At 30.0% G+C, this 27179-nt stretch overlaps 3 protein-coding genes across 3 annotated transcripts; all 3 read left to right on the plus strand.

Annotated features, from left to right (window-relative positions):
• The first annotated feature begins 993 nt into the window (after positions 1-993).
• LOC113380071 (HEAT repeat-containing protein 1-like) lies at positions 994-4099 on the plus strand. Its single transcript, XM_026619575.1, is given in 10 exon segments — positions 994-1207; positions 1210-1290; positions 1293-1359; positions 1361-1472; positions 1474-1541; positions 1580-2124; positions 2127-2298; positions 2301-2846; positions 2849-3694; positions 3807-4099. Coding segments are annotated over 10 exon segments (2844 nt in total). The 3' UTR covers positions 4000-4099.
• A 573-nt stretch (positions 4100-4672) lies between these two features.
• LOC113363831 (elongator complex protein 5-like) lies at positions 4673-5495 on the plus strand. Its single transcript, XM_026606310.1, has one exon. It carries the CDS (start codon positions 4686-4688, stop codon positions 5493-5495), a length of 810 nt encoding a protein of 269 aa, XP_026462095.1. The 5' UTR covers positions 4673-4685.
• A 6513-nt stretch (positions 5496-12008) lies between these two features.
• LOC113380087 lies at positions 12009-26458 on the plus strand. Its single transcript, XM_026619576.1, has 8 exons — positions 12009-12321; positions 12680-14048; positions 14224-14398; positions 14492-14673; positions 14748-15046; positions 15225-15775; positions 16526-16686; positions 26366-26458. Exons 2-8 carry the CDS (start codon positions 13158-13160, stop codon positions 26456-26458), a joined length of 2352 nt encoding a protein of 783 aa, XP_026475361.1. The 5' UTR covers positions 12009-12321; positions 12680-13157.
• Positions 26459-27179: the final 721 nt, after the last annotated feature.

Below are 27179 nucleotides of genomic sequence, written 5' to 3' on the forward strand. Positions count from 1 at the left end.
TGACATAGAAATTGTAATGCAATATGCTCAGGTGTTAAATAACTTTTTTGCTAAATATGGACCAGTATTAGCAAAAAATGCGAGTTTATCTCCAACTTCTTCATTTTTGGAGTTTAGAGTCTTCAGATAAAAGCATTAATTTAATCCAGAGTTACAACTTCGTTGCTTACGCCTAGTAAAAGCACTTTTGACAAAAAACAAAAGATGATTTAACTCCAGTTTTGGATTCAAGTATATTTATTCAAAACATCTTAATTCATTGACTGATACTACAAATTGTATACGAAAAGCTGCAGTGGATTTAATTCCAACTCTACTTAAAAAACTTATGAAAATAATGGAAACCACTATTATTGTTTGTCTCAATTGATGAATCATAAAGAAGAAATATTGTTGGATCCTGAACAGTTGCCTCTTGTTTGTTTATAATACTATCACCAGAAAATCCAAGTAAAAATCTGTACAAGCATCAAAACATAAATGTTTGAAACAAATATATGGATATATAACACATCGTAGTAATCCTTTGCATATAAGTAGCTCGATGTTGAAAATCTTTTCCCTTGTTAACTCAGAAGAAATATTGAGCGACATTAGCAAATTAGCATTGGAGGTTTTGGAATTTGGAAAAACAATGATAAACCATTGGATAAACATAAGTCTTTAATTGTACAAATATAATATATAGAATCAACAAACAGACAATTAAATCAATTAATCAAAATTCTGCTTTATGGATATTTCTTTTAAAATGCTTACAGTATCACAATAATCATGTCATTTTAGAAAATGGAACAATTTCTAATGTTTGTAATTATTTTAGATCAAATTGATAATGATACTTACATGAATATACCAAGAATTTACATGCCTCTCTCATATCACATGTCATAGACTCCGCAACAGATTCCGAAATGCCTACAATTATATCATCTGCTAGCAAGTTTATGAAACTATAGAATTAGATGCAAATTTAATACAAAATGAATTACAATGATGAGAGATGTTCAAAATCCTGAACCTGAAAATAAAGAACCTAGAAGGCGATCAAGAAGGATCAATGTAGCTCCAACCCTGCTTTATTATTACAGACCCTGGAAAAGAGGTGTAACATTGCTAGAGTTTGTGCAGAACAAGAAGAAAATAATTGACATTGAAAATATGTTGCCAATGGTCTTTGATGTTCTCAAACGATGTTTGGAATTTGATATACAAGCTCCATTGAATACACCAAACAACTATTATTATCATGCATCCTGCATTGTTGCAACAAAATATTTCAGATGCGCGTGATATCAAAGAATTGCCTGATAATATTTTCAATATTGAATTAGTTGTACAGTGCATCAGGCTACATCAAATCCTCAACACATCACCATGCATTAATGCTTTTGTGTCAAATGGCCGAGATTGTACCAGATCAAGTATTACATAATATGATGGCAATTTTCACATTTATGGGTTCTTCGGTTTTTACGTCATGATGATGCTTATAGTTTCCAAATTATAACAAAACTAATTGAAAGTGTTATTCCCAACTAGTGGAGCAACGATTTGGATAGTTTATCTGAAGATCAAGCTGTAACTTTGGAGAAAAACATTATTCCGTTACTGCAGTTTTTGTTGGAGTTCTATTGGATATACCAGAACACAGAAGAATACCTTTATTTAAAAAATTAATTGATACTTTAGGTGCAGAACATTTTCTCTGGTTGTTCCTTGGCTTAGTTTTTGAGTCTCAAGTTTTGCACGAAGAGAATAATAAAGATAAGACATCACAAAGGCGTTTGGATATTGCCAGCACACTAACAAGAGAATATGCACCAAATGTTATAATTCAAAGTTGTAACAAATTACTTATTTATGTAAAACTTTACCCATTGATAAAGACAGCCATAGACCAGGGTCCATGGATAATACTTTATATTCAATTACAATGTTCATACACCAAACAATTAAGGCATTTCAAATACACTTTGATAACTTTCATAAGTGGTTTGATCTCTTCACCCACTTTTCATGAATACATAGCTGTCCTGAAGGAAGCAGAGATGTCTAAACTAGAAAGTTTATATAAAACTATGATAGTTAACACATTGACTTTCATACAATTATTGTCAAAATCAGTGATAAAAGCATGGGAACACCACAAGCCAAGTATTGGAAAGTCATGCTTCATCATGCTTATGACATTTTGGATAGCGTGAACGGTCTGCTTTCAGCTGATATGTTCTTGTTAGTGACTAAGGGATTGATGTCTCACAATTTAGCTACAGTTCGGCGCAAAGCTATGGAGTTTTAATAAATAGGATACAACATAATATAACATTCTTTGATAATTGCAACAAAGAAACCTTATTTGGAGTATTGGAGCCTCTGACTAAAGTTATTGAAACTATAAGTGAGCAAACTGATGAAAATACTAATGTTTTGGAAATAGAAATGAATCAACAAACAGCATTACTAGCAATGAAACTGTTATCAAAGTTATTAGGACCTGTACAACCATTAAAATTCAAGCCAATATTATCTCTCGTTACTGGGTATACTGCACAACCAAATAATATTCAGCAAAATGTTTTATCATCAGTTGTTTTATGCTTAGCTGAGTTATGTAACAATTTGGGTTCAAATGCTATTGAAAATATACCTACAATTATGCCAGCTTTGATAAATATACTAAAATCACAAAACAGTGCTGAAACTGTAGATCTTTTATTATTGAGTACTATTACTGCATTGCAGAAAATAGTTGAATGCTTAGCACTATTTTTGAGTCCATACATAGAAAAAATAATGTATGAACTGGCTCTTCTAAAATGTAAATTTAATGAAGAAAATCAACAAATTCTTCACTTCATGCTAAATTGAAAACTATATCAGGCAAAATATCTAGTGCATTGGCTCCTCGTGTTTTAATACCTGCAGTTAAGGAAAGTTACTTAAAATTGATCAAAAAGCGCAATTATAATGCTGTAGCATTTGTTATGAACACACTTTCAGAAAGTTTTGTAAATATATCAAATGCTGATTTTTCAGCACATCAAATAGACTTGACGAACTTCTTTTTGGAAGCTTTACAGTTTAGAAGTGACATTGTTGAGGACAACATTACAGAAACTGAGATTGAAGCTGTTGAAAGTCACATTTTCAATGCATTTGTATCTTTGGTTCTTAAATTATCTGAATCTTCATTCAAGCCTTTGTATTATAGGCTTTTTGACTGGGCTGCTACTAGCAGTTCTAATAAAAACCGTTCAATAACCTTTTATCGATTATCAAATAATATAGCAGAAAGCTTAAAAGGTTTATTTGTTCTATTCGCTGGTTGTTTCATAAACAATGCATGTGTGTTATTAGATAGCTGCAATATAATAAAGACTGACAAACTGTATTTTGATGAACCAGAAAAATGTATAATTCTAGTTGAAAGCATTATGAAAACCTTGTATTCCGTATTTTTATACGACAGCCAGAATTTCATTAATAAAGAGAAATTTGAAATAATAATGCAACCATTAGTTGATCAATTAGAAAATAACTTAGGCAATCTCACAGAATTGAGAGAAAGGGCAAAAAGAATTGTAATACCTTGCATTGCACAGCTTGCTGTTGCTTGTGGCGATGATTCATTATGGAAACAGTTGAATTATCAAGTATTATTGAAAACTAGACATTCTTCTTCAGAAATCAGGTATGATAATCCTTATTTATTCATTTATTTATTTATATGTCTATAAATATAAATATTTTTAATATAATTGATTCCTTTTTATGTAATTAATGGTATTAATTTCTATTTTCAGATTATGTGGTCTGGATGCCACTTGTGAAATAGCCCAAAAAGTTGGAGAAGATTTCTTACCTTTGTTGCCAGAGACAATTCCATTCTTAGCTGAACTTTTAGAAGACGAGGATACAGAAATTGAATCAAGTTGTCAGAAAGCTATACAACAATTAGAAGTTTCAATTGGTGAAACACTGCAAAAATATTTTTAAATAAATTATGAAATTGAAAGAGAAGTAAGTGTTCTATTACAGCACTTACCATGCAAGTTGATGCTTGAAGTATATTTTTGAATTGTAAATATATTTAATATACGGATAAACAGTTTTTTATTTTTCATTAATGGAGCTTTAAATACAAGTATTTGAGTATAAGCCACAAGGTCATTTACTTTATTTTCATTTTAAAAATCTAAAATAAATTATAATCTGTATACTATAGAACATATATACATTTTGTACTATAGTTTTGCATTACTATGCAAATTGCATACAATGTTAAATTGTATTCAAATATCATGTAAAAAAGTGACATAAACTACAATTTAATAAAATTGAAGGGTGATGTAAAATCCATGTGTTATCAAAAGTCAAACATTCATCTGCAGAAAAATCGAAGAAAACATATTTAAATTTCGAAATTATAACTGACATAGTAATAAGCAATCTTTGTTTAAGTTGGCACTAATGGGGAGAACTTGTTGCATATTTCATATAGGTAATAAGTATAGGTTAAAATTTAAATTCATGTGTCAAAAAAGTAGAAAAACACTTTAACGCTTACATTTAAAATGAAATAATATCATTAAATCTAAAGTATCGGAAAACTGATAAAGCATTAATATATTATTATAAGAAGAATATATTGTTGTATATATACATGAATTATAAGTAAAGACATGTTGTCTGCTATATATGAAACTCCGTTTCCAAAACTCGTCCTAGTCGAAGACACTGTTAAGTTATGTGGTCAAAACCTATTTCTTTCTCTAGTTAGCACTCAAAGCAGTAAAAATTCTGTAAAGCTATTATGCTTAGAAAAACCTCCATCATATTACAAAGAAAAGTTGAAAGATGTGGACAACATACATTTGCATGATTGTTTCCATAACTTCGATGGTCTAAATGAAGTCTTTGAAGAAACGTCTAAATCCAGCACAAACACCGTAATTGTAATTGATTCTTTAGCAGAATGTTATATACTAATGAAAGATTTTTTCACACAACTCAGAAAATTATTAAGTAATAAATTTATTACTCAAATAATTACTCTGCTACACAGAGATTGTGTTCCTTCAAAAAATGTTTTAGTTGATCTTCATCATATATCAAATGCAATTATAGAAATCACTGATGGAAACAGCAATTCAAACACCTGTTCCTTACTGATTCGTAGACCTGGTAGGAAAGTAATCAAGGATACAATATCCTGCTGGGTTGATGAAAATCGAATGCTGCACTCCAAAAAGTTTATCCCCATTGTTAAGAAATTAGCAGAAAATCAAGATACATTACCATCCGGGTTGTCCACATTTAGAATTGAACTTAATGAAAATGAAAAAAAATCTAGAGATCAGGTTGTATTGCCATACACACAAATTGGTGCTGGTGATTCTGTTTCAAGTTCGGGAACTGGAAAAATTATATATGAATTGGAGGCTGCTGATGATTGGGATGAAGAAGACCCAGATGATGATTTAGATATTTAAAATAAATATATTTGTTAGGTCATATGGAACTTATACTTCAAATAAAATATATACTGAATAAATTTTTCATATTTAAATATTAAAGAGCATTTTATTTAATTCACATCTAGAAATTTTATTTTTTAACATCCACATGTCAAAATGTCAATTGTCAGTTGTCAAAGAGTTTTAAGGTTATATATTTATTATATCAGAAAATGCTGATGTTGTTCAATCAATATATTAAAATAAATATTTATTTCTATGTAGTTACATTATGTGTTATAGCTTATTATTAAGATACTTATAAAACATCATAAAAATGTGACGTGTTCTCTTATAAAAATTTCTTCAATGGTGAGTTTATTATTTTTACCTATGATTTTTTACCGAAAGTTTGTATTTAATAAATTAAAATATTATTAAGCTTACTAATAAGAAATCATTTAAGTATATTACATTCGCTTTCGATTATATTCTTTAATAATAATTCTGTCTCAATAGTTCGTACAAAATCATAGAATTTTTAGGTTATGTTAGGTTAAAACATTTTTTTTTACCGGAAATTTTATAATTTCAATAATATTTTATTGGCAAAACCAGTTATCTCAAATATATTCTGGATTAAAATGTATGTTTTTTTACAAGTATAAATGCTAAAGAAAAACAATAATTACTATTGTAGGAATGATACATGAAAGGCTTCGGCTTCCATAAGTTATAATTTTTTTTTTTTTTTTTTTTTAATTAAATTTATTTATATATATATACATTATTTTCATATCTCAGTCAGGCAGAGTTGCCTGGTATGAGAGATTATGAAAACAGTTTTCATATAATATATACATTTCATTTGACTATAATAATCTATTTCATTAATATAATATCTATATATATAACTAAAAATATCTTTATATATCACTCTTCAGTCTTCTTGGTCTTCAATTTCCTTATAGTGTTTTTTTATTTTTCTTTTAAATTTATCGTCATCTTTGGTCATCTTAATATTGTTTGGCAATTCGTTATATGTTTTGCTGGCACTCCATATGACATTTTCTCTGAAATTCTTCTTTCTATTGTGTTCAATGTGAAAATTGTTGTGTTGTCTAGTATAGTGTTCATGTATATCTTGATTTATGTCTATTGTTGTGCTTGTTTTAATTCGGTTAAATTTCATTTTGTGTATTAGCTTGTATTTCTCTATTTTAATTATGTTATTTAGTGAAAGATTATTTGTTTCTCTCTGTAAGTATTTGGTGGGTGTCAGATGTGGAAAATTGTATGCTATTTTGGTGGCTTTATTCATTATTGTCTGTATGTCATTTAAGTTAGCTTTAGTTGTTTGGCTCCATGTTGTTATTCCATATAAAATTATAGGTAGTATTTGCGTTTTAAGAATTAGTATTTTATTTTTTTTGCCAAAAGAGTGGATCCTTTTCAATGCCCCTGTTAATGTTCCAATTTTTCTTTTTATTTTGTTTATATGTTCTGTCCATGTCAGTTTTTCATTTATTATCAGTCCTAAGTATTTTATGCTTTCGATTTTTATAATTTTACATTATCTTTTTGATTACTTGTTCCCATTACTTTTTATTAACCCTTTCCACTCGCAAATTCCGAGATTCATATGAATTTTGCCGCCGGAGCGGCGGTATCCGAGTGGAAAGGGTTGATTTACCATCATTTGCATATGTTTTTGCAGTTTATGTCTGAAAATTGTAGATTTATATTCTCATAAGGACATCCATTATCAAAAAAGAATCGAGTACAGAAAATCAAAAAGTTAACAATTTCACCTAGCATTTCTAAATCACTTTTTATTATTATAGCTAAGTGTTTTCTTCTGTTTTCCAAAAAATAACACAAAATGCTCCGTGAAATCATGTATAAATTTTTTGGAAAAATTATGGAAAAACTCCATAAGCTATTTTGACCGCCAAATTACATTTTTTTAACTTATCTTACACCGTTATCTTAAAAACTGAGTTACCGTTTTTGGCACTTTTTGCCCCGTATCTTCGGAACGGCTAAACCAGTCTTCGCCAAAAAATAATCAGCACGTCTCCTTATCAATACGAATCGAATGTTTTTTGAATTATTCAAATCGGTTGATCGGTGTTCCCGAAATCGTCGACGAAAATTTGCATCCGCACATACACACACACACATACACACACATATACCCATTTATTCTAAGGTATGCCAAAATGTTCAGAAACTTTTGAAACGTCAAGATTTAGAAGTTTATTGAACGGTATCTCAAAACAGATACTTTACTCTGCAAATACATTTACTTATTGTAAGTCAAAATTTTAAAGTCTTGATTTGAAATCTACTCTATTTTGAGTTAATTATTGAGTCAATTCCAATTGATGTAATAATCGGCATTGAATGTATTTATAGAAGGTGAATATATTTGTGTTGTATATTTATATTTATAAATAAAACAGAAGCTGCTCTTCGTTTTCTGATGTATTCTCACAATTTTGAAGTTAATAAATTACGCATCCCACACTTTGAAGCAGAATCTAATAAGAGTTGTATTGGGATAATCCATTAGGACAATTCATTTGGAATCTTATTAGATTCTATTTCAAAGTGTGGGTATTACATATTAAATTATTCCAATACGATTCATGTTAGATTTTCCTAAAATAATATGTTACTTAAAACAATCCAAATGCGACTCTTATTAGATATTCCTTTATTGATATATGGAAATTACATATTAAATTATTCCAATACGATTCATATTAGATTTTCCTATAAATAATATGTTACTTAAAATAATCCAAATGCAACTCTTATTAGATTTTCCTTTATTGATATATGAATTATAACATATTTATTAAATAAATCAGCAATAGTAAAGTTTTAAGAATTTTTTTTTAATCAGGAGCATTCAAATTGTCTGAAATATTTTTTACATCGCAAATTATTTTTTACATCGATGCGACTATGTTGATTATTTATATAAAACTCGTATATTTTATTAAATTATAGAAATTATAATGTGATCACTAATTCAGCACTTGTTTCTATTTTTTGCCTCGTGTTTAGATAATTCTGTAAAACGTAATCTTTATTATATATAAATTTCTCGCGCCAAACTTATGTTAGTTTAAGTGGGTGCCTTCCGAAGAAACAGGTGTGATATTATTATAATAAAGAATAATTGTAGTAAAATTGGTTTTATATGACTTAGAGAACAAATAATTTATTTTCATTTAAATTGTTGTTAGATATTTTTGGATTTTTATTTTGTGCGACAATATCTAAAATAGTTGACTTAAACGTAAGTTTAAATTTAGTGAAATTTTGTGTAATTAATTTTTATAGAAATTCTGCTTTTAGAAAATCTTTTTATTTCGAAATAAAGACGATGATCAAACTTTGTAGTGGACTGTAAATACTGATTTTGTATTAGAATTTTGTTTCAGATCGTTCATAATTATTATGAATTGTATTATTATGATGTTATTTCATAACATCAGAAATTACAATGTCTTATTCTCTATAAAAATCATTGAAATTTTTTTTATGCAAATACAGCATTAGGGCAGTTCCTTCGAACTTTTTTGCACCGCGCCCCCCTGCTCTGACAAAAAAAGTTGTTGCGCCCTTCCCATAATTTTTTCTACGGTTTAATTTTATAAATACTCAACTGATATTATCAGACTATAGTCTGATTTGTATACAAATTAATATTATGTGAAAATATGCATAAAAAGTAATTATTTTTTTTTATTTTTTAATTTCATTTCAAAAATGTTGGGTTATTTTTGATAATAGTTTTCTGAAAACAGATTACGCTCCCTAAGGGGGCGCGTCCCACAGGTTGGAAACCGCTGCATTAGGGTTTTAATATTTTATAATGAAATATTGTATTATGCGGGCTCACAATTTTCCGTACTTGTTATATATTATCACAATATGAAATATAAAATATCTTATCCAAAATATATAACTCGCAAGGGGGCGACCATTAATCACGTGATTGATTTTTTAAGGATCTTTGGAACTCCTCTCCACTTTAGTGATACGTGGTGATAATCAAAATTACCTTCCTTCCCCACCAAACAACACATGTATTTTTAGTTATGAGAAAAAATTGTAAAGTTTTTGATTTTTATTTTTAAAAAGGTTTGGATATAAAAAAAATGCAGGTAAAAAATTAATACACGTGATATCTTACTATAGCCCTCTCTCCCCCACGTGATATTCCGTGATTTTTTTGTCAACCCCCTCTTTTTCCTGACAATCTCACGTGATTAATGGACACCCTCTAAGTTTAAATTTTTTGTCCAAAAATTCTGATAGTTATTAATTGAGAATTGTTTTGATTATGGTGATTGGTAAAGATCGTGAAGACTGTTTCGTTTTTTATCCCTGTTTATTTTTTATCCATGCATAACATATATTTAGTCTGCTAGGGGATGTCCATTATTTACGTGATCGATTTTTAAGGATTTTTGGACCCCTGCTTCATCCTTGGTGGTGACATTTAAAATTAGGCGAGAGAGGGGCTAATTTTAGTAACATGTACATTTAATTTAAAAAAAAATCCAAAAATTTTACGCCTTGGTTTCTCTTTTTATGTGATATTTTGTTAAACCTTCCCCCACTTTTAAGCCTTTGCCTTATGGACCCTTACTTTTTTTGTATACGGAATATTATTATATATGACTAGCAAACCCGACGAACTCCGTTTCGCCACCAGATGGTTTCGTGAGAAAGATGACATTTTTTGTTTGTTTTATATTTGAAAAGGAAAATTTTGATTTTATTACACAACAGTAATGAATTTATTTCGATTACAAAAATGAAGTGTTTTTTAGTTGAACTTCCCTAAGTAAATGAAAGTGATTTCGCAAATTATCCGTTTCATTGAAGTGCTCTTTGGTAAACCACATTTTTTGTTTTTTGGTCTGACGTTAACACAAACAAAGCGGATGGTTTTCCAACTCGTGAACAAGCAACGTAAAACTACCCATGTGAAAAACAATGATTTTCTAAATAATCTATTTGAAATTTATCTCACAAACACTAAGCGATTGGCCTTGCGACTTGTTGTTACAAACGCAAGGCGAACTGGAAATTGCAATCGTTTGAAGTCAAACCAAATCGCCAGCATTTTTTGATTGAATGGTGAAATTCAGTGCGTGTATATCATTATACTTAGCGGTAAGAATTGTTCGTTGACTTAACCATGCATAATTCTGATAATTCTCACTAATGTCATTACTCGAATTTTTAATTACGGTGCGTGAAGTTCCAGCAATTTGCATGAAGGCACGATGCCATGCACCACTAATTCTTAGCTATAGCTATTCGTAGCTATAAACCTTGCGGAGCTCTAGACCTTTCCAACGAATGCAAAATTGTCGAAATCGATTCGTGCGTTCTGGAGTTATTTCATCAGGAAGGAAAACCCGACTTTCATATATATAGAAAATAATATTTAATAAATCCAATGATAAATACAAATTGTTAGTTGGTTCCTTTACGTTTGAAATTTTACGTATATTTTTTTATAATTTTTTCCAGAATGTCTTTCAAATCAAAACAAAGCCGAATGAAATGCTGGATAGCCAGGGACCAATATTGGGATTGTCTTAACACTGATTTTTCCAAACAATTACCAGAATCTCAAGAACCTTGTGAATTTCTAAAATCCATATTAGAATCGAATTGTCCTAGTCAATGGATTAAACATTTCGAAAGAAAACGTCAACATTTATTGTTGGTGGACAAAGTCGAAAAAGAGTATTTAAACAGGGACCAGGTTGTGAAAAACGATAACAATATCAGGATCTTCAGAGTTTATAAACCGATTTGAATAAACAATGGAGAATTCAAATTCAAACCTAAATATGCATTTAAATGAACTTAAACATGAAGCTAATGATATTAAAATTGTATTGAGAAAAATTATACTAGACTACCAAAAATGTGATATAAAATATGATGGAATGTTAGATGAATTATTATCTTGGCTTTTGACAAAATTTACGCAATCTTATGAAACTGAAATTAGGATATTACTGATGAATGCAATATGTGTACTTTTGAAAAGTTTGCTAAAAGAACAATATGATGTAGTTTCCTTGATAGTAAAAACAATTTTGCTGGACGAGCCTATAACTGACAATTTTTATTTTATAGCCTGTATTTTAAATTTATTTGTGAACAACAAAACAGCTATTCAATTATATTTTATAGAAGGCATTTTGAAATATGATATTTTGGATGACCATTATTTTGAAAACCAAAGATTTGATTTATTGATGAGCATTTTTGAAATAAGTGAAAAAAATTGTTTGAGCTGCGAGAAAATATCGTTTGTTGCTTTTAGATGTCTTCATAAATTGGTATTAAATTTTACTAAACACAAATACTGGCTTAAATTAGATAATACCATCATCTCCAAAATTTTGTTGATCATAAATTCAAATTGGGATAACACCGTTACCGGAGTTCGTGAAAATAATTGCAAAATTTTAAATGAAACTTTAAAACATTTGGAGGAAACTGCTGTGGTAAAAATATTTCAAGACACATTGATACATTTATCCTGGTTGTGCAAAAGTAAATATTTCATCCTTCTTGAGATTCTTAAGACACATTCTTGTGATTATGTATTTGAACATTTTTGTCTGTGTGACAAGAATCAAGAAAATTTTGTCCTGAATTTGGAGTCTTTTTGTGATGGTCTTCTCAGTAGTTTATCGGCTGGAGGAGTTATTTCAGCAGGAACGAATTTGTTTATTGAACTATGGAAAAGTATTCAGGCCAGGAATTATTTACATGAGAAAATATTGGAGAAATTGAAAACTGAACCAGTTAGGTAAGTAGATTTTGTGTTTATTTGAATTAAGTTTAAAATGATGAGTTATTAAGTTTGAAAAGTACCATACGAAAAATATTGGTATGCCTTCAACTTTCAGCAAAAAATGTAAACCATTAATAATACAATTTTAATTAGATTTCTATTTATTGATCATTTTTTTAATTATTTCACAATTTTTGTACTTTATTCATATTAATAAGATTTAATTCCAAAATAATTGATGCAAATTGAATTAGATTATTGGTTGATCTTATTCTTATTTCACAATTTACAATTTGATACTGTGCAATAATTGATTTTTGTGGAATTTTAGATAAAATAAAACTTTTTAATGCAATTTTTATTTATTTTTCAGTGTAATTCAAACGTTATACAACTATTGGTTACCTCACATCGTTAAAACAACTCCAGAAATTATACTAAAATTCTTAGAGGAATTAAAATTGTCGACTAATTCTAAACATTGGTACCCTATTTGTTGTCTTCTTGTATTATGCAGAAAAAATGGTTTGATTAATGAAATCTCAAAAGATGAGCATATTTTGCAACTATTGAATAATTGTTCAGCCAATTCCAATGAAAGTTTAAGAAGTTTGTACTTCCAATTTCTATGTATCACTCCAAAAACTTTCATAAGCCCTACTGCTGAGGAATATAAAAAAGTAAAAATATTTCTATTTTGCAATGCAAGTAGTGATTGCACATACTTGAGACAAAGTATAGTTAATAGTTTTACCTTATTTATTATACGTGTAAGAGATTCATCTTTGAATAATTTTAAATTGCTTAAGAAAGACGACTCGAATCTTGAAATTCGCCAAAATTTGTTAAACATGGCAGAATTTTTAAATTGGATACATGAATTTTTGACCGTCAATCTAAACTCTGAAGCAAACTACCAAAGAAAATATCTATCTCTGATGCTGTACGATGTAGTTTTGAGGTACTTGAATGGAGGTACTGAAAATTTGGAAAACAGAAGAAAAGGTTTATGTAGAAAAGGAAATTTGAAATCCCAAGGCATGAAAGTTTGTGAATATCTCATGAAAGAAAACCAATGGAAATTTACTAATGATGATAGCCTAGAACTTTTACTAAGAAGCGTTTTGGATCCAACAAATGACGTTAGGGAATTAGCAGTTAAAATTATGGTAGAATATTTTGTTTATTCAGATTTTCAAGATGCAAAACAAATTGTTTTAAAGTCTTTTGGATTGTGTAATAGTACAACTACACATGAAACTGAATGTGGAGCTTTATACATGGTGCTTTTGCTGCAATTACAGAAACATGATGAAATTTTGGGATTGATGAATGAAGTTTTAAATACAAAATCCAGAACTATTATAGAATGTTTAACAAATTTATTGGAACAACAATATGTTGAATTTGAACAAGATTGCGTGAAAGCTATTTTAAATCACAAACCTATGTACGGAATTTTAACAGCTTTGAAATTTTTAATAAACAATTGCACATTGAGTGAAGCAATTTTAAACACTGAATCTCTGACAAATCTTGTACAAACGACTGAAAAAATAAGCCAATTTTGTTTAAATACATTTGCGATAACAGCTCCGAAAACAGAATATTTAGTTGCTCCAAGTTTTTCAGAAATGGATGATGCTGTAACGTTTTTGATTTCAAATTCAAAATCGGCTGAGGAAATTGATTGTTCCAATATTTATCAAGACGTTTTTAATTCTTTGTGGATGACTTTAAGGGTAAGTAAATAACAGTAATAAAACCCTTAATATTTTTTGTTATAAATTTTAATATATTTATGATGTGAAAATAATCAGTCTGGGTTGTTACCAGTGATTCCAATAGGAATCCATGCGTATTGCTCAATAGAATACAAAGTAATTAATTATAAATATGTAAATAATTTATTTGCAGTTGTGCACGGATATATCATCAGCATTAGCAAATACTTTAATTAATGGATGTGAGTATTTATCAAATTCAGATATCAATTCAAATGAGGTGATAACGCGGTGTTCCCAAATTATTGTTTCTGCATTAACTAGATGTAGACACAAAGGTGTCATAGAAGGTGCCGGACTCAGTTTAGGTAAAAAAATCTTATTTCATTTTTGTACGAATTATTAATTAGTTTACATTTTGGTATCGTGCAAAGTAATTTAATTCATCTTTCAATTTCTAGCAAATTTTATTCGTAACTTGACCAAAGTTCATCCAGAATCAAAACTTCCTGAACAAATTTTAGAGAAACATATTTTTAGTACTTTGACCTCAACTTACAAGGGCCCATCCATGACTCGCAGAGGAGCCGGTATGGGAATTTTATTTCATAGACTAATCAGCTCTGATAATAGAGACAATAAGGTAAGAAGAAGTTTATTAAAATTTATACCTCAAAACTATAAATGCCTGGAACTATAAATATTTATTTATTTCAGCCTCTTTTAAAACATGCTATGACTAATTTACTGATGATTCTGAAAGAAGTTGATACAGAACCTGTGTTAACTGTATCTCAAAGTATTGTTGATGATAAAAATCTTGAAAATATTGAAGGTTCTGAAGAAATGGCTGAAAAATCTCAGTCAGAAGTCAGTGATGTAATTGAGGCATCGGTTCTTCATTATGTTAAGGGTTTAGTACAAGATTCCAGTTTAAAAGTAGATTTAGCTCCTTATATGAGTGAACTGACTGGATTGGCTTTCAAATATTTCTTTGCTCCTTCCTGGCCTATTAGGTAATAAAGTTTTATTTTATATATTATTCAAAATGTATTTCTAATTTGTTTTTATAAGCTGAGATCGCCTAGAACAACATTGTTATCTTTTCTCTACTGCAGACTTTAAATTAAAATTTTCATTTTAGACATATCTTTGCTATTATAATAATTAAGTATAATATATTTTATTTTACAGAAATGGAGCTCTTCAATTATTTGGGGCAATCGTTCCAAAATTCATCGGTCAAAAAAAGGGAGTAGTAGGAACTCTTGATGATACTGCTGTTGAGATCCCACCGAGTGAAGGTATTTTACATTTGAAGATGAATTATCTTTTTATAGATGTTGGTGAGTTACTTCTACACTACCCAGAGTTAAGACAAATTATATACACAACTTTAACGACAAAGATCGAAGACACTTGCAATGTAATTTCCAACCATGCATGTTTAGTCCCTGTTTTAAGTTTACTAAGTGGTGCCATTGTGGGTTTGACTACTTCATACGACGATTCTTTGAAACAAACCGTTTTAGATTTTCAAGTTGCATTTGTAAAATTATTTTCTAGTCCAATACAGGTTGTGAGAAATTTAGCAGCCAAGTGTTATGTCTGTCTTACACCTTTACGGGAGATTCAAAATCAAATTATTTATTTGTGTAAACAGTTGACTTTGAGTAACAAAGAAAATTTTACTCACGGAGCCTTATTAGGTCTTGCTTACTTGGTAGATAAATTTTTGATACAAGGTAAATATATGTTTGATAAAAGTATAGAAATTGAAATTAGCAATGAAATATTGAAGTTGAGTAATAGTTTTACCAGTTCAACATATTACGCCAAAACCTTGTATTTAGATATTATGTGTACTATAAGTAATTTTCATATTGATAAAAATTGGATTTGCTCATATGAGTATTTATTATCCAATGTTAATGTACAAAGCAAGTTGGATTTTGGGATTCCTATTTATATTCAAAATTTAACGAAACATTTAGTTAGCAACTGTGATTTCAAACAAATACCTTTAATTCTTGATATCGTTTTAGAAAATTATTGTACAGATGTTTTTAAAACATTTTTTATTTATTTTTTTAATAGATTAGAAACAAAGTGTGACGATCACCAAATAATTTTTGATAAAATATTTAATTATTTACTGGATCATATGAATATTGTTGACACTGATAACATTTATTTAATCTTCCAAGTGTTACTTAAAGTTTTAAATTCACTTACTACTTGTTGTCCAAGTAAGTTACAAAAAATGTATAAGGCTTTTATTGATAGCGGAAATTATTCTATAAATATTATCACACTTGCCATAAATGTAGTTACATCGATTTTAAATATTATTTATGATAGAAACACAACTGTAGACTGGGTTTTTATTAAAGATATTTTAAAAACTACTTGTACTTACGCCGAATACTGTACTGAAGATGTTAGAATCAATGTTGCAAAATCCTTGAACAACATTGTATTAATTTTATTCAAAGGATCTCGAAATAATCAAATTGATATATTCCTTGAAGACAAGGTGAAATGCGTTAACACTATAATTAATTTACTGCAAGATGAAAATGTAGATATAAGAAATGAAATGACTAATTTTTATTCTGCCCATTTAAAATATAACGGCGGATCTATAAATCCTACAGTTTGTTTGCTTTTATTTTTAAATTCAAATTTTTTAAAAAATTTATTTGCTGATAAAAATATTTATTTAGAAAGAAAACTTCAAGAACTTGACTTACAAAACGGAATTGACGCACAAAATGTAGAAACTCTACAATATTTAACAAATGTGTTTTATGAAAATTTCTTTTTGAAAATGATTGTTAGTAAAAGCATTAAGTTATCAGATAATCCAATTGATCTCTTAAGTATAAATGATGAATATATTAAGATTTTATAGTAAATGTAATTTTTATAATTTTATAAATGTGTCTGTGGTCTATACTTGAAATAAAAATATGTACTTGACTAAATATAGATATTTATAATGCAAAAAGTTTATATATAGATTTCATAGTTCAACAAAAAGTCTTAAAATTAATTTTTAAAAACTTATGGCAATTGTTCTATTATTTTTGACTGTGATCCTAATAATGTTATTCACATTCCAAAGTTTTATTGAACAAAAATTAATAAAAACTAACCACAATAACCGTAAAATGGTCATATTTTTACCAAAGCTCTAGATTGCACTTGAAAGCTCATAATTTCTAACCGACGTGAGGTAATTATTTTTTCCTTACGGTCAATACTATCACCCTGTCTCGGCTTGACGTTGAGTTCTGAGACACCCTGTACATATAATATAATACTCATATATATGATGTATATCTCGTCCATCATTTATTTTTATTGTTCATCCGCGTTTTTCGCCGTCGGCCTTTTACAAATAAAACATGCCAATTTTTTTTGAAACAATTAAAAGCTCGAATTAAGCGATTAGCGTACTTTGAAGCCTCTTTCAAAAAGAAAATAAAAACAATAGCATCCGAAACAAGAACAATAGGAGAAAAATCGTCGAAAAAACGCGCGCACTCAGCCCACGTGTTCACGAAATTCGGGCATACGGCTGGGCCGATTGAATTGGGCTCGGATCACATGGCAGATGTATGGAAATTATAATATAATAAATTAAATTATTTTTTTTATCAAAATTAACTATTTAGAATTACATGCATATATGCAAAATCATAATCACGCAAGTGATAATCTATAATAAACTAGCATTTGTCTTGATTTGCATTAACTTCCCTATACTTATACATAATCATTTATCAACCTAATCAATAAAAATCGAGATTCAGCTATTTCAGTAGAATGTTCAACTGCTAATTTGAAAATAACATTTGTGCTTTCACTAAAGATTAATAAATGCGATTTCCAATTGATGTCTTTTGAAAATACTATAATATCTGTAATTGTGTAAATTGAATTAATTTTTTAACACCTTTTATTTTATCCATTTTGGGTTCTAAAGATGTATGAAGTGTGGACGTCAACTGTAATCAGTAGGTACCTGCGCAACACCAAAAAATGTACATATGCTTCGACACAGATTCTGATTAGAATCGCTTGAACGTATGAAATTCTAAACTTTGATGAATTTTCATAATTGAATCGCTTATATTAAGCCAGCAATATTTAATATAGTATTTCCGGCTATAAAATCTATTGTCATGTAAAGTTTCATGAAACGTTTAAATACAAAAAAACGACTCGGCCGATTTTTACCAAAAACTATACAACACAATTCCGAATAGAGTTTATACAAAAACCGACATTTCAGAAAACCGGTTTTGGAATTTTATATAAAAAATTAATTTTTGCTCGAATATTCTGTAATAACAAAAGAAAATTTTTTGGCAAATTTAGTGTAATTTGAAGTAGTTTTTGACTGAATTTATTCATTGTTCAATTCTATGGATACTAAACAAATTTATTTTAATTGAAATTAGTAAATCAAAAAAATAACTAGCTGTAAGTGGAATTCTGTCTTGAGGCAATTATGGCATCGTGCCTTAAGGCAAATTGCTTGAACTTCCCGCACCGTAACGAAATGTTCCAGGAATACTGAATGTTTTCAAATAGATTATTATAAATATTGTAACATTGTGTAATATTTATAAGAATTATATAAACCGAATTGCAGAGTTGAAATTATTTGTTTAAAGTATATTAGAACTATAGTCAGAATTAAAAATAAAATCTGAAATATTTTCGATATACAAAATACTAAAAAAAAAAAAAAAAAAAAAAATTTTTTTTCAAAATCAATTATTTTGTTAAGACAAGCAGAAAGTTCTTTGTATCATTTAAATCGGACGCTTAGTTCTCTCAAAAACTGCCATTTTTTACATATTTAGCTCCGTATCTTCGAAATGGCAGGACCTGCCTTTGCCAAAAACTATTGAACCCTTCTCCTAATCATTACTAATTGAATGTTTTTTAGATCATTCAAATCAGATACTCCGTTCTCTCAAAAAGTCGATTTTTATTTTCTGCACTCTTTGCTCCGTATCTCCGAAACGGCTGGACCTGCCTTTGCCAAAAACTAATCAGCTCTTTTCCCAATCAATAGGAATCGAATGTTTTTTGAACCATTCAAATCGGTTGATCCGTGCGCCCTAAAACGTGACTGGAAATTTGTATCCACACACACACACACACACACACACATCCATTTTTTCTGAAGTATGCCAAAACGTTCAGAAACCTTCAAAACGTCGAGAAATGTAAAAATTTTCAATTCCGATTTTCGGCCCATTACAATAACTTACCCTACGGGAAGTTAAAAATACAAAGAAAAGATTTCGAATAAATAAAAATAATACATTTCTAAATAAAAAACTTAACTTTTAATTAAAATAAAAAAAATAAAATAATTTTAGCTATATATTGATACTAATTTTTAATGCCAATTTTAGTTCTAAAAAAAGTTAAGAAAATTTTTATTTCCTGCAATTTTTATTGTTTAATTTCAAATACTTTAATTTTTTTTCGTTTAAGGGTGTCTTCCTATGTGACGGCCTGTTTTTTAGGGATATTTTAGGATTTTTTTTCTACGACCAGTAAATATTTAGAGCTTCAAGTTTTTTATCATTTATTAACACATATTTGGACAGTATAAATATAAAATTTCAGCTAAAAATATTCAGTCAAACTAGAGTTACAGCGCTCTGAACACCCCCGCCTCGAAAAAAAGAGCTCCCACTTCCTCCACTATTCCGGCTGATCGGCTTATCTGACCAAAAAAAAATTAAACGGCGTTTTAATTTGTAGGCTTAAAAGCACGGACTGACCTATAATCAAATGAATACAAAAAAAATTGGATTTTTGATAGACATTTGAAATAAAAGTTGCAAGTTAGGCGCTTTTTTTTGTTTTTTTGCTATAAAAAAATCGAAGTTTTGAAAATTTTCGATTGAGTGTGCCCTGTAAATTTCAAGTAATTCGGTCCAGCCGTTTCTGAGATACAATGGAGGAAAGTTTGAAAAACACAGTTTTGAGAAAAACGCCTTTAAAGATAAAATGATCTTTGTACTATATACTATATGTATACTTTTTAAATGGCTTTAACTCAAAAACTATTTGAGATATCGATTTGAAATTTTAATGTTATTTTTAAAGGTGTAATCTACCGAAATATGAAAAGAAAAAAAAATCGATTTTTTTTAACTCATCATATAGGAAGACCCCCTTAATAAAATATGATCTCAAAAAGCTGAGGATGTCTATCGATTTCATATTTAGAAGTGTCTTTTGTTTACTCACAAAATTTTCTGAAATAGAAAATACTCTCTCACATACAATCGAACTAGATTAGACGTGTTTGAAGCCTGATATAATAATACGAAGTTTTTTGTTCTTGGCTAAAAACTTAGAGTTTTTATTTGGAACTTTGTTGTGGCTTCTAGGGCTAAAAACTACTTTTTCAAAGTTTGATTAGAAGAAGTCTCTTCATCAAGAAGAAGTCACATTGATCTAAATTAATATAAACATTGATATAAAAATTTAAATTAATATATACATTAGAATGAAAAAACGTCGACGAAAGGTAAAAAATCAGTTTACATATATAAACACGCCCACTTATTTCAAATTTAGTCTCATTCAATTCTGAATGGCTTGAAACAGCAAGAAAATATAAAATTAGCAAAATTTCGGAAAGTTAAAAAAAATTAGTTGTTTCCATAATTATCTAGGCTTAAAATGCGAATCAATGTAAGCATAGGCTCGCTCGTAGGTAAAAGCGATTAAGAGCGACGGAACTTGATTCAGAGGTCCCGGGTTCGATACCAACTTCAAGCAGCCTATTGTTATCGCAATATGTCTCCAAGTGAAAATAGCATTTAATCCGGCATTGCTGCAATATCCCAATCAGAACAACGACCAAGGGGTTGTCTTCTAATAGCGTTTAGTATTAATATTCAAACTATATCTCAAATAGTGTAAGGGGACAAACAATGGATTGCATATTAACAACAATCTTGTCCTAGTCATAAGCAGTGCTCAGCACAGCTTATAGAACATATAGTTCTGATTGCTTTAACAACTAAGTATATAAAAAATGTAAGCATGAACTCAATAGAATTAGTCGTTTACTTAATTATCTTTGAGTAAAACGCAGTAAACATTTTCCTCTCGGAGTATTTCCCGTGTCGTGCGTGCCTACCCTTAGCCCTCGGGCACGCTGCGGTCTTTGCTCATTTGCATGCCAACACTCGCCCGGCGCACATGTCGCGCGTCTGTCCGGCTCTCCTCACGTCCGGCCTTATGCGACGTGAATATCATATAACCCTCTACACTGAACATCTATAATACTTCTCTTCTCTTCTCCAGTATATATCTGTATAATATGTGTTTTCTGTTTTTACGGCCATGCAGACAATACGGCGCGCTTTTAGATTTATTCGGACCTCGTACACTAACTTTTCTATAGGATAGACTTCTATACTATGGATTAAATGTACGGGAAATCGGAGATGACTGATGAGCACTAACTTGCATGCTAAGTTCTTTAAATCGTGACACCAGGTGTCGCAATATTATTTGCACGCTAAAAGAAGTCATCAAACCAATTTTTTGATACATTTAATATCCTTTGGGGGCGTCCATTAATCATGTGAGCGAGTTTTTAAGGATTTTTGGACCCCCGCTCCCTCTTGATTATACGAGGTCTGTTCAAAAAGTACCCGGAATTACTAATAATTAAATTTCGCGGGTCTGGAGTGTCTGATTGTCAAAATTTTTTTTTTATTGTGTTGGTATACATGCCCCTAAAGTATGATGAAATTTTCAGCTATATTCACTGTTTACTTTGTCTGTGGTTGTCGCTAAGGTTCGACGTGTTTTTCTGAGCTCGGCGATTTTTACAATGGAAGAATTGAAAAGTCAAAGAATTTGTATTAAATTTTGCGTAAAAAATGAAATAAAGTGTTGCAAAGTGCAAAAATTCACCAGATATGGCTCCGTGTGACTTTTTCCTATTCCCAAAGTTGAAGAGACCCATGAAAGGACGGCGGTTTTCCTCGATTGAAGAAAATCGCTGAGAGTGCTCAAGGACATATCAAAAAGTGAATATCAAGGGTGCTTCGAAAATTGGAAAAAACGCTGGCATAAGTGTATTATATCTGGGGGGGACTACTTTGAAGGGGACCACATTAATGTAGACGAATAAATAAATATTTTTTTGAAAAAACGAAAATTCCGGAAACTTTTTGAACAGACCTCGTACATGGTGATATTCAAAATTAACCTCCTTCCCACACCAAACATCACGTGCATTTTTTTTAGTTACGTGATAAAACTGTAACATTTTTAATTTTTTTGCAAATCAGAAAATAGATACACGTGATATCTTACTATACCCCTCCCTCCCCCACGTGATATTTCGTGATTTTTTGTCAAATCCCCCCTCACTCTAAAAACCTAACGTGATTAATGGACGACTCCTTTCCTGGTTTGGTGTGCGCGATATATTGGATTTAAAGTGCAAGTGCAAGTGCATCACACGTTGACTAAAATATAATAGAGAGAAAGCAAAATAAGTCAATTTTGTGGTAATTTTGGCTGTATTGAAATTTTGGACGTACATATTAAATATACGTTTAAACATGCTCTCTCCCCTTTCCTACATAACATCATGTATATTTTTAGTACCTAGCAAAAACGTAAAATTTTTGGAAATTTTTCTAAAATTTTGAAATATTTTTCAAATTTAGGCAAAAATTAAATACACGTGATATCTTACCAGCCCACCCGTCCTCTCACGAAACATTTTGCATTTTTTTTTGTCAAACCCCTTTTTCCTTTCCAATTTCACATGATTAATGGATGCTCCTTAATTTGAATTTTGTGGTAATATACTTTATTTTTAACTCATGAAATTGAAGCAAATTATATCAATTTTCTATAAGTAAGTAGCAAGAAGAGAAAAAGTAGTTGTTACCGCTAATTTGAGAATGAGTCTACTGATTTTACTTTTTAAAGAGTGAATAAATAAAATTTAATAGTCCAAAATATATGTTCAACTATTAATTGCAAAGTGACGGTCTGGCCGATCTTCACCAAATACTAATCATCACTATTTTCAATTAAAATCTTACGATCAGATCAGGAACTTACAAAATCGGTACAGGATTTTTGTTTAAAACGTTGACAAAAATGCATTCCTTCTTCTGCTAATTATAAAGCAATAGTCAACGTCAAACTTTACCGATCAAATCGCTTTCAAATTTTATGAAATCGGTACAGTCGTTTTGTGAAAGCATCGACAAAAGATCAAATTCTAGTTCACATATACACACATACATTTTCTAAAATAATATTAGCAAATCGGATTTTTTGGCTTCTTTGGGAAATTATTAAAATTCATTAAATGCGACTTCAATGTTGATAAAGCAAAGAGTTACACTTCAGTACTCATTGCCAATGATTGTAGTTTAGAATTTCTTGTTCTTACTACTAATATTTTTATATCTCAATGAACGACATGGAGAAGATATATAGAGTTTGCTCCAGTACAATTCGATTTACCAAATGCACTTTTATAATGAAACAAATAATTGGGTTAGGGGGCGTCCATTAATCACGTGATCAATTTTTTAGGGATTTTTGTACCCTCCCTCCCCCTTGGTGATACATTGTGATATTTAAAATTACTCCACCTTCCCCCTCCAACTTGTATTTTCGGTTACGTAAAATTTTTGAACGAATTTTCCGAATTTACGAAAAAATGGTAGTTTTTTTAGAAGATTTAGGTGATAAATAAATACATGTGATATCTTACTAGACCCCTACCTCCCCCACGTGATTTTTCGTGATTTTTTGTCAACACCCCCCTCTCCCTAAAATCTCACGTGATCAATGGGCGCCCCCTTATCGAAAATTAAAACATTTATTTAACAGTCGAGTAATACTTCATTCAAAAAGTAAGAAGTGGTTAAAGAAAGATCTTCAGATTATTGAAATAAATCATTAAATTAACCCTCTAGGTACCAATTCTCCACGATCTCTCCTAAATCGTGGATGTATCTATATCATCCAGTATAGGTATAGGTATATATATATATCTATATCCCTAAACAAGGTTTTGAGGTTTGTTAGTTAGCTAATCCGTTTAGGTTTCGGATGACCAAAGAATTCTACGGAGGGTTTGACATTTGAAATATTTAATGGTGTACAAATACATGGGCCATGCGGACGACGCAATCGAGTTTTCAGAAATCTCTAGGAGAAATTCTGTAAATTATAGATGAGATAATGAATCGACGGTTACGGAACTCTCATGGAAATGAAATTTTGTTATAAAATGTAAGAGATTAGTTTCTCTGACTGGTGGCTGTGTCAAACTGCAACATGTTTTTCAAAAATATAATAGATCAAGTATCAGGATATGAAACAGTCCTCTATTACAGATGTGGCAGTTTTAACTAAATAAGTAATCCTAATAATTACGAACATGAACTTCGAACTATACACGGGATATTAATTCCTTCTATGTGTAAGTAAACTACGTTTGATAATGTTAATTGTGGGATCCCTGTTTGTCATACATTCTGAATAAGGTAAACTTAGTTTGCAAACTCCCTACTATATGTAATAATCTCATAATCTAACATAAACAACATATCCGTGCCAACACTTCATTAGGCTACGGTTATATCTGATTGTAGCTCGAAATCTGCAAACAATATCTTGGATAATATTGTTAGACTATTCTGATTTTTGATTTTGCCTTTGAGATAATCTAAAGGTTGTTGACTTTTTTTGACTGAGAACTAAAATCATAAAATAATGTATGGACAAACTAGTGGTGCATGGCATCGCGCCTTAAGGCAAATTGCTCGAACTTCTCGTACCAAAAATTAATTTATTTAATAAAATTAAAATTTTTGAAAAAAAATTACTTTGAAAAAATTAGGTTTTTGGGAAATTTTAAATTTTTGACAAAAATTTACTTTTTTGAAAAAAAAGACTTTTTGAAGAACTCAGTTACCGTTTTTAGCACTTTGTGTCTCGTATCTTCGAAACGGCTAGACCTGCTTTTATTAAAAACTAATCAGCACGTCTTCTTATCAATGGAAATTAAATGTTTTTTGAACCATTGAAGTCGGTTGAAACGTGTCCTGGAAATCGTCGACGAAAATTGTATCCGCACACACACACGTACGCACATACATACACACATATATCCATTTTCTAAGGTATGCTAAAATGCTCAAAAACCTCTGAAACGTAAAGATGTGCAAAAATTTTCATTTTTGATTTTTTTGCGATTACTTTAACTTATCCTGTGGGAAGTTAAAAATAGTCGTACTACATATATACATACATATAATTCTATTCGTGCTACCTTAAGAAAAATTTGTTTTTAGCAACGACTAATTTTTATACCATAATTTTTTAATAAAAATTCAAGAATTATGGTGCGTATTCTGCACTATGTTAAGACAAAAGAAATATATATCGCACTTTCATATTTTTTAGAAATATTGATAAAAAATACTGAGACTTGGCTCAAGAGCTGCTAATGGCAAATTTTTGTGAACTGTTTTTATTTAAGACGATTACGATTATGTTTTTATTTATGCTGTTTTTTTTCACTGTGCTACAACTTTTGGTAAAAAATAATTCAATTGATCCCGCAAGCTATATATAATAGATTTTTGCGAATTAGTTCTGTTTCGTGCCATGTTGAAGCAAAAAATATACAAGATCTGGATATCTCGGTCAGTGATAAAAAAGCAAAATGTTTTTTGAATCATTCGAATAGTTCTCTCAAAATTTGCCATTTTTGCATTTTCAGCTCCATATCTCAGAAATAGCTAGACCGTTGCCAAAATTAATCACGACGTCCCTTCATCATTACGAATTGAATGTTTTTTGAATAATTCAAATCGGACGCTCTTCTCTCTCAAAAACTTATTTTCTATTTTTTGCATTTTTTGATTCGTATCTTCGAATCGGCTAGACCTGTCCTTGCCAAAAACTAACCAACACTTTCCTTATCAATAGAAATTGATTGCTTTTTAAATCATTCAAATCGGTTGATCAGTACGCCCGAAATCGTCGACGAAAAAGTGTATCCACAAATACACACAAATACATATACATCCAGTTTTTCTGACGGTATGCCAAAATGGTCAGAAACCTCTGAAACGTAAAGACATGCAAAAATTTTCATTTTTGATTTTTGGACGATTACAATAACTTACCCCACGGAAAGTTAATTAGAACTATTTTTTGTGACCCACAAAATATTTAATAAAAACCTAATGTGTTTGCTAATAATCTAAAAGTGTACAAAATTTATTTTTAAGTTTGAACTAAGTTCGAACGAAGTCGGAGGCAAGTTTGAAACTTATGAGAATCAAGTAGGCATCAAGTTAGAATCTGGTAAGAATCTTACTTAGAACCTAGTCAATTACTTTCACTCAATAGCTGCAACTAGCAAAGGGTCTGGGCGTGTTTCCATACAGAATTGGCCCCAACCTGGTATTTAAGTAATTTTGATGCCATTTTATAGGTATTTTCGAGATAATTCGAAATACCAAATTTCAAATCCGTAGCTCATCATTTGGCCGAGATATCAGTGAAAACATGTGAAAGTGGCCCCTTTTTTCAAACTCACTTTTTGTCTGAAATATGAGAGATATCAAAAAACTGTTAACGTCATTCTATTTATATTGATCTTGTCTATGTTGTTCATAACAAATAATGTGAAAAAATTATTTGTTAGTGCGTGAAAAGGTGAAAATTATTTTTCATTTTCCATTTTCTACCAGTGCGGCTCCTTGGACTACTTTTATATTAGCATCATTCGAAAGCCTGTACATTTTTCTTCAGTTATTCTAAAATTTATTTAAATGTAAGTGGAACTTTGGGTGAAAATAAAATCTAAATTATTTAAATACCAGTGTGGGGCTAATTTTGTATGGAAACACGCCCATACCCTTTGTGCATTGGTTCCATTTCGCACTAGACTTAAATACAGGAACAAGTACCTAAATTTTTTATCCTGAATCCCACGTGTACCCTGCCTTAGAAGTTGATGTCCTTCATTCCCCGCTGATGACTAATATTCAGGATAAGTGCTTTATTGCATGTGTACCTTTGCGTAATATATACAAATTA

The sequence above is a fragment of the Ctenocephalides felis genome, unplaced genomic scaffold (assembly GCF_003426905.1).
Source record: "Ctenocephalides felis isolate EL2017-DRISC unplaced genomic scaffold, ASM342690v1 CF-g0.4_SCAFFOLD_00845, whole genome shotgun sequence".
In the NCBI taxonomy this organism is placed as follows: Eukaryota; Metazoa; Arthropoda; class Insecta; order Siphonaptera; family Pulicidae; genus Ctenocephalides; species Ctenocephalides felis.

What these genes read in the sequence shown, in the direction of transcription:
- LOC113380087 (XM_026619576.1), top strand. Translation starts at nt 13,158, where the DNA reads ATGGCAGAATTTTTAAATTGGATACATGAATTTTTGACCGTCAATCTA. An exon ending in GCTCCTTCCTGGCCTATTAG is followed by an intron (nt 15,047 to 15,224) that starts GTAATAAAGTTT and finishes TTTATTTTACAG; the next exon opens with AAATGGAGCTCTTCAATTAT. An exon ending in AGATAAATTTTTGATACAAG is followed by an intron (nt 15,776 to 16,525) that starts GTAAATATATGT and finishes TTTTATTCAAAG; the next exon opens with GATCTCGAAATAATCAAATT.
- LOC113363831 (XM_026606310.1), top strand. Translation starts at nt 4,686, where the DNA reads ATGTTGTCTGCTATATATGAAACTCCGTTTCCAAAACTCGTCCTAGTC.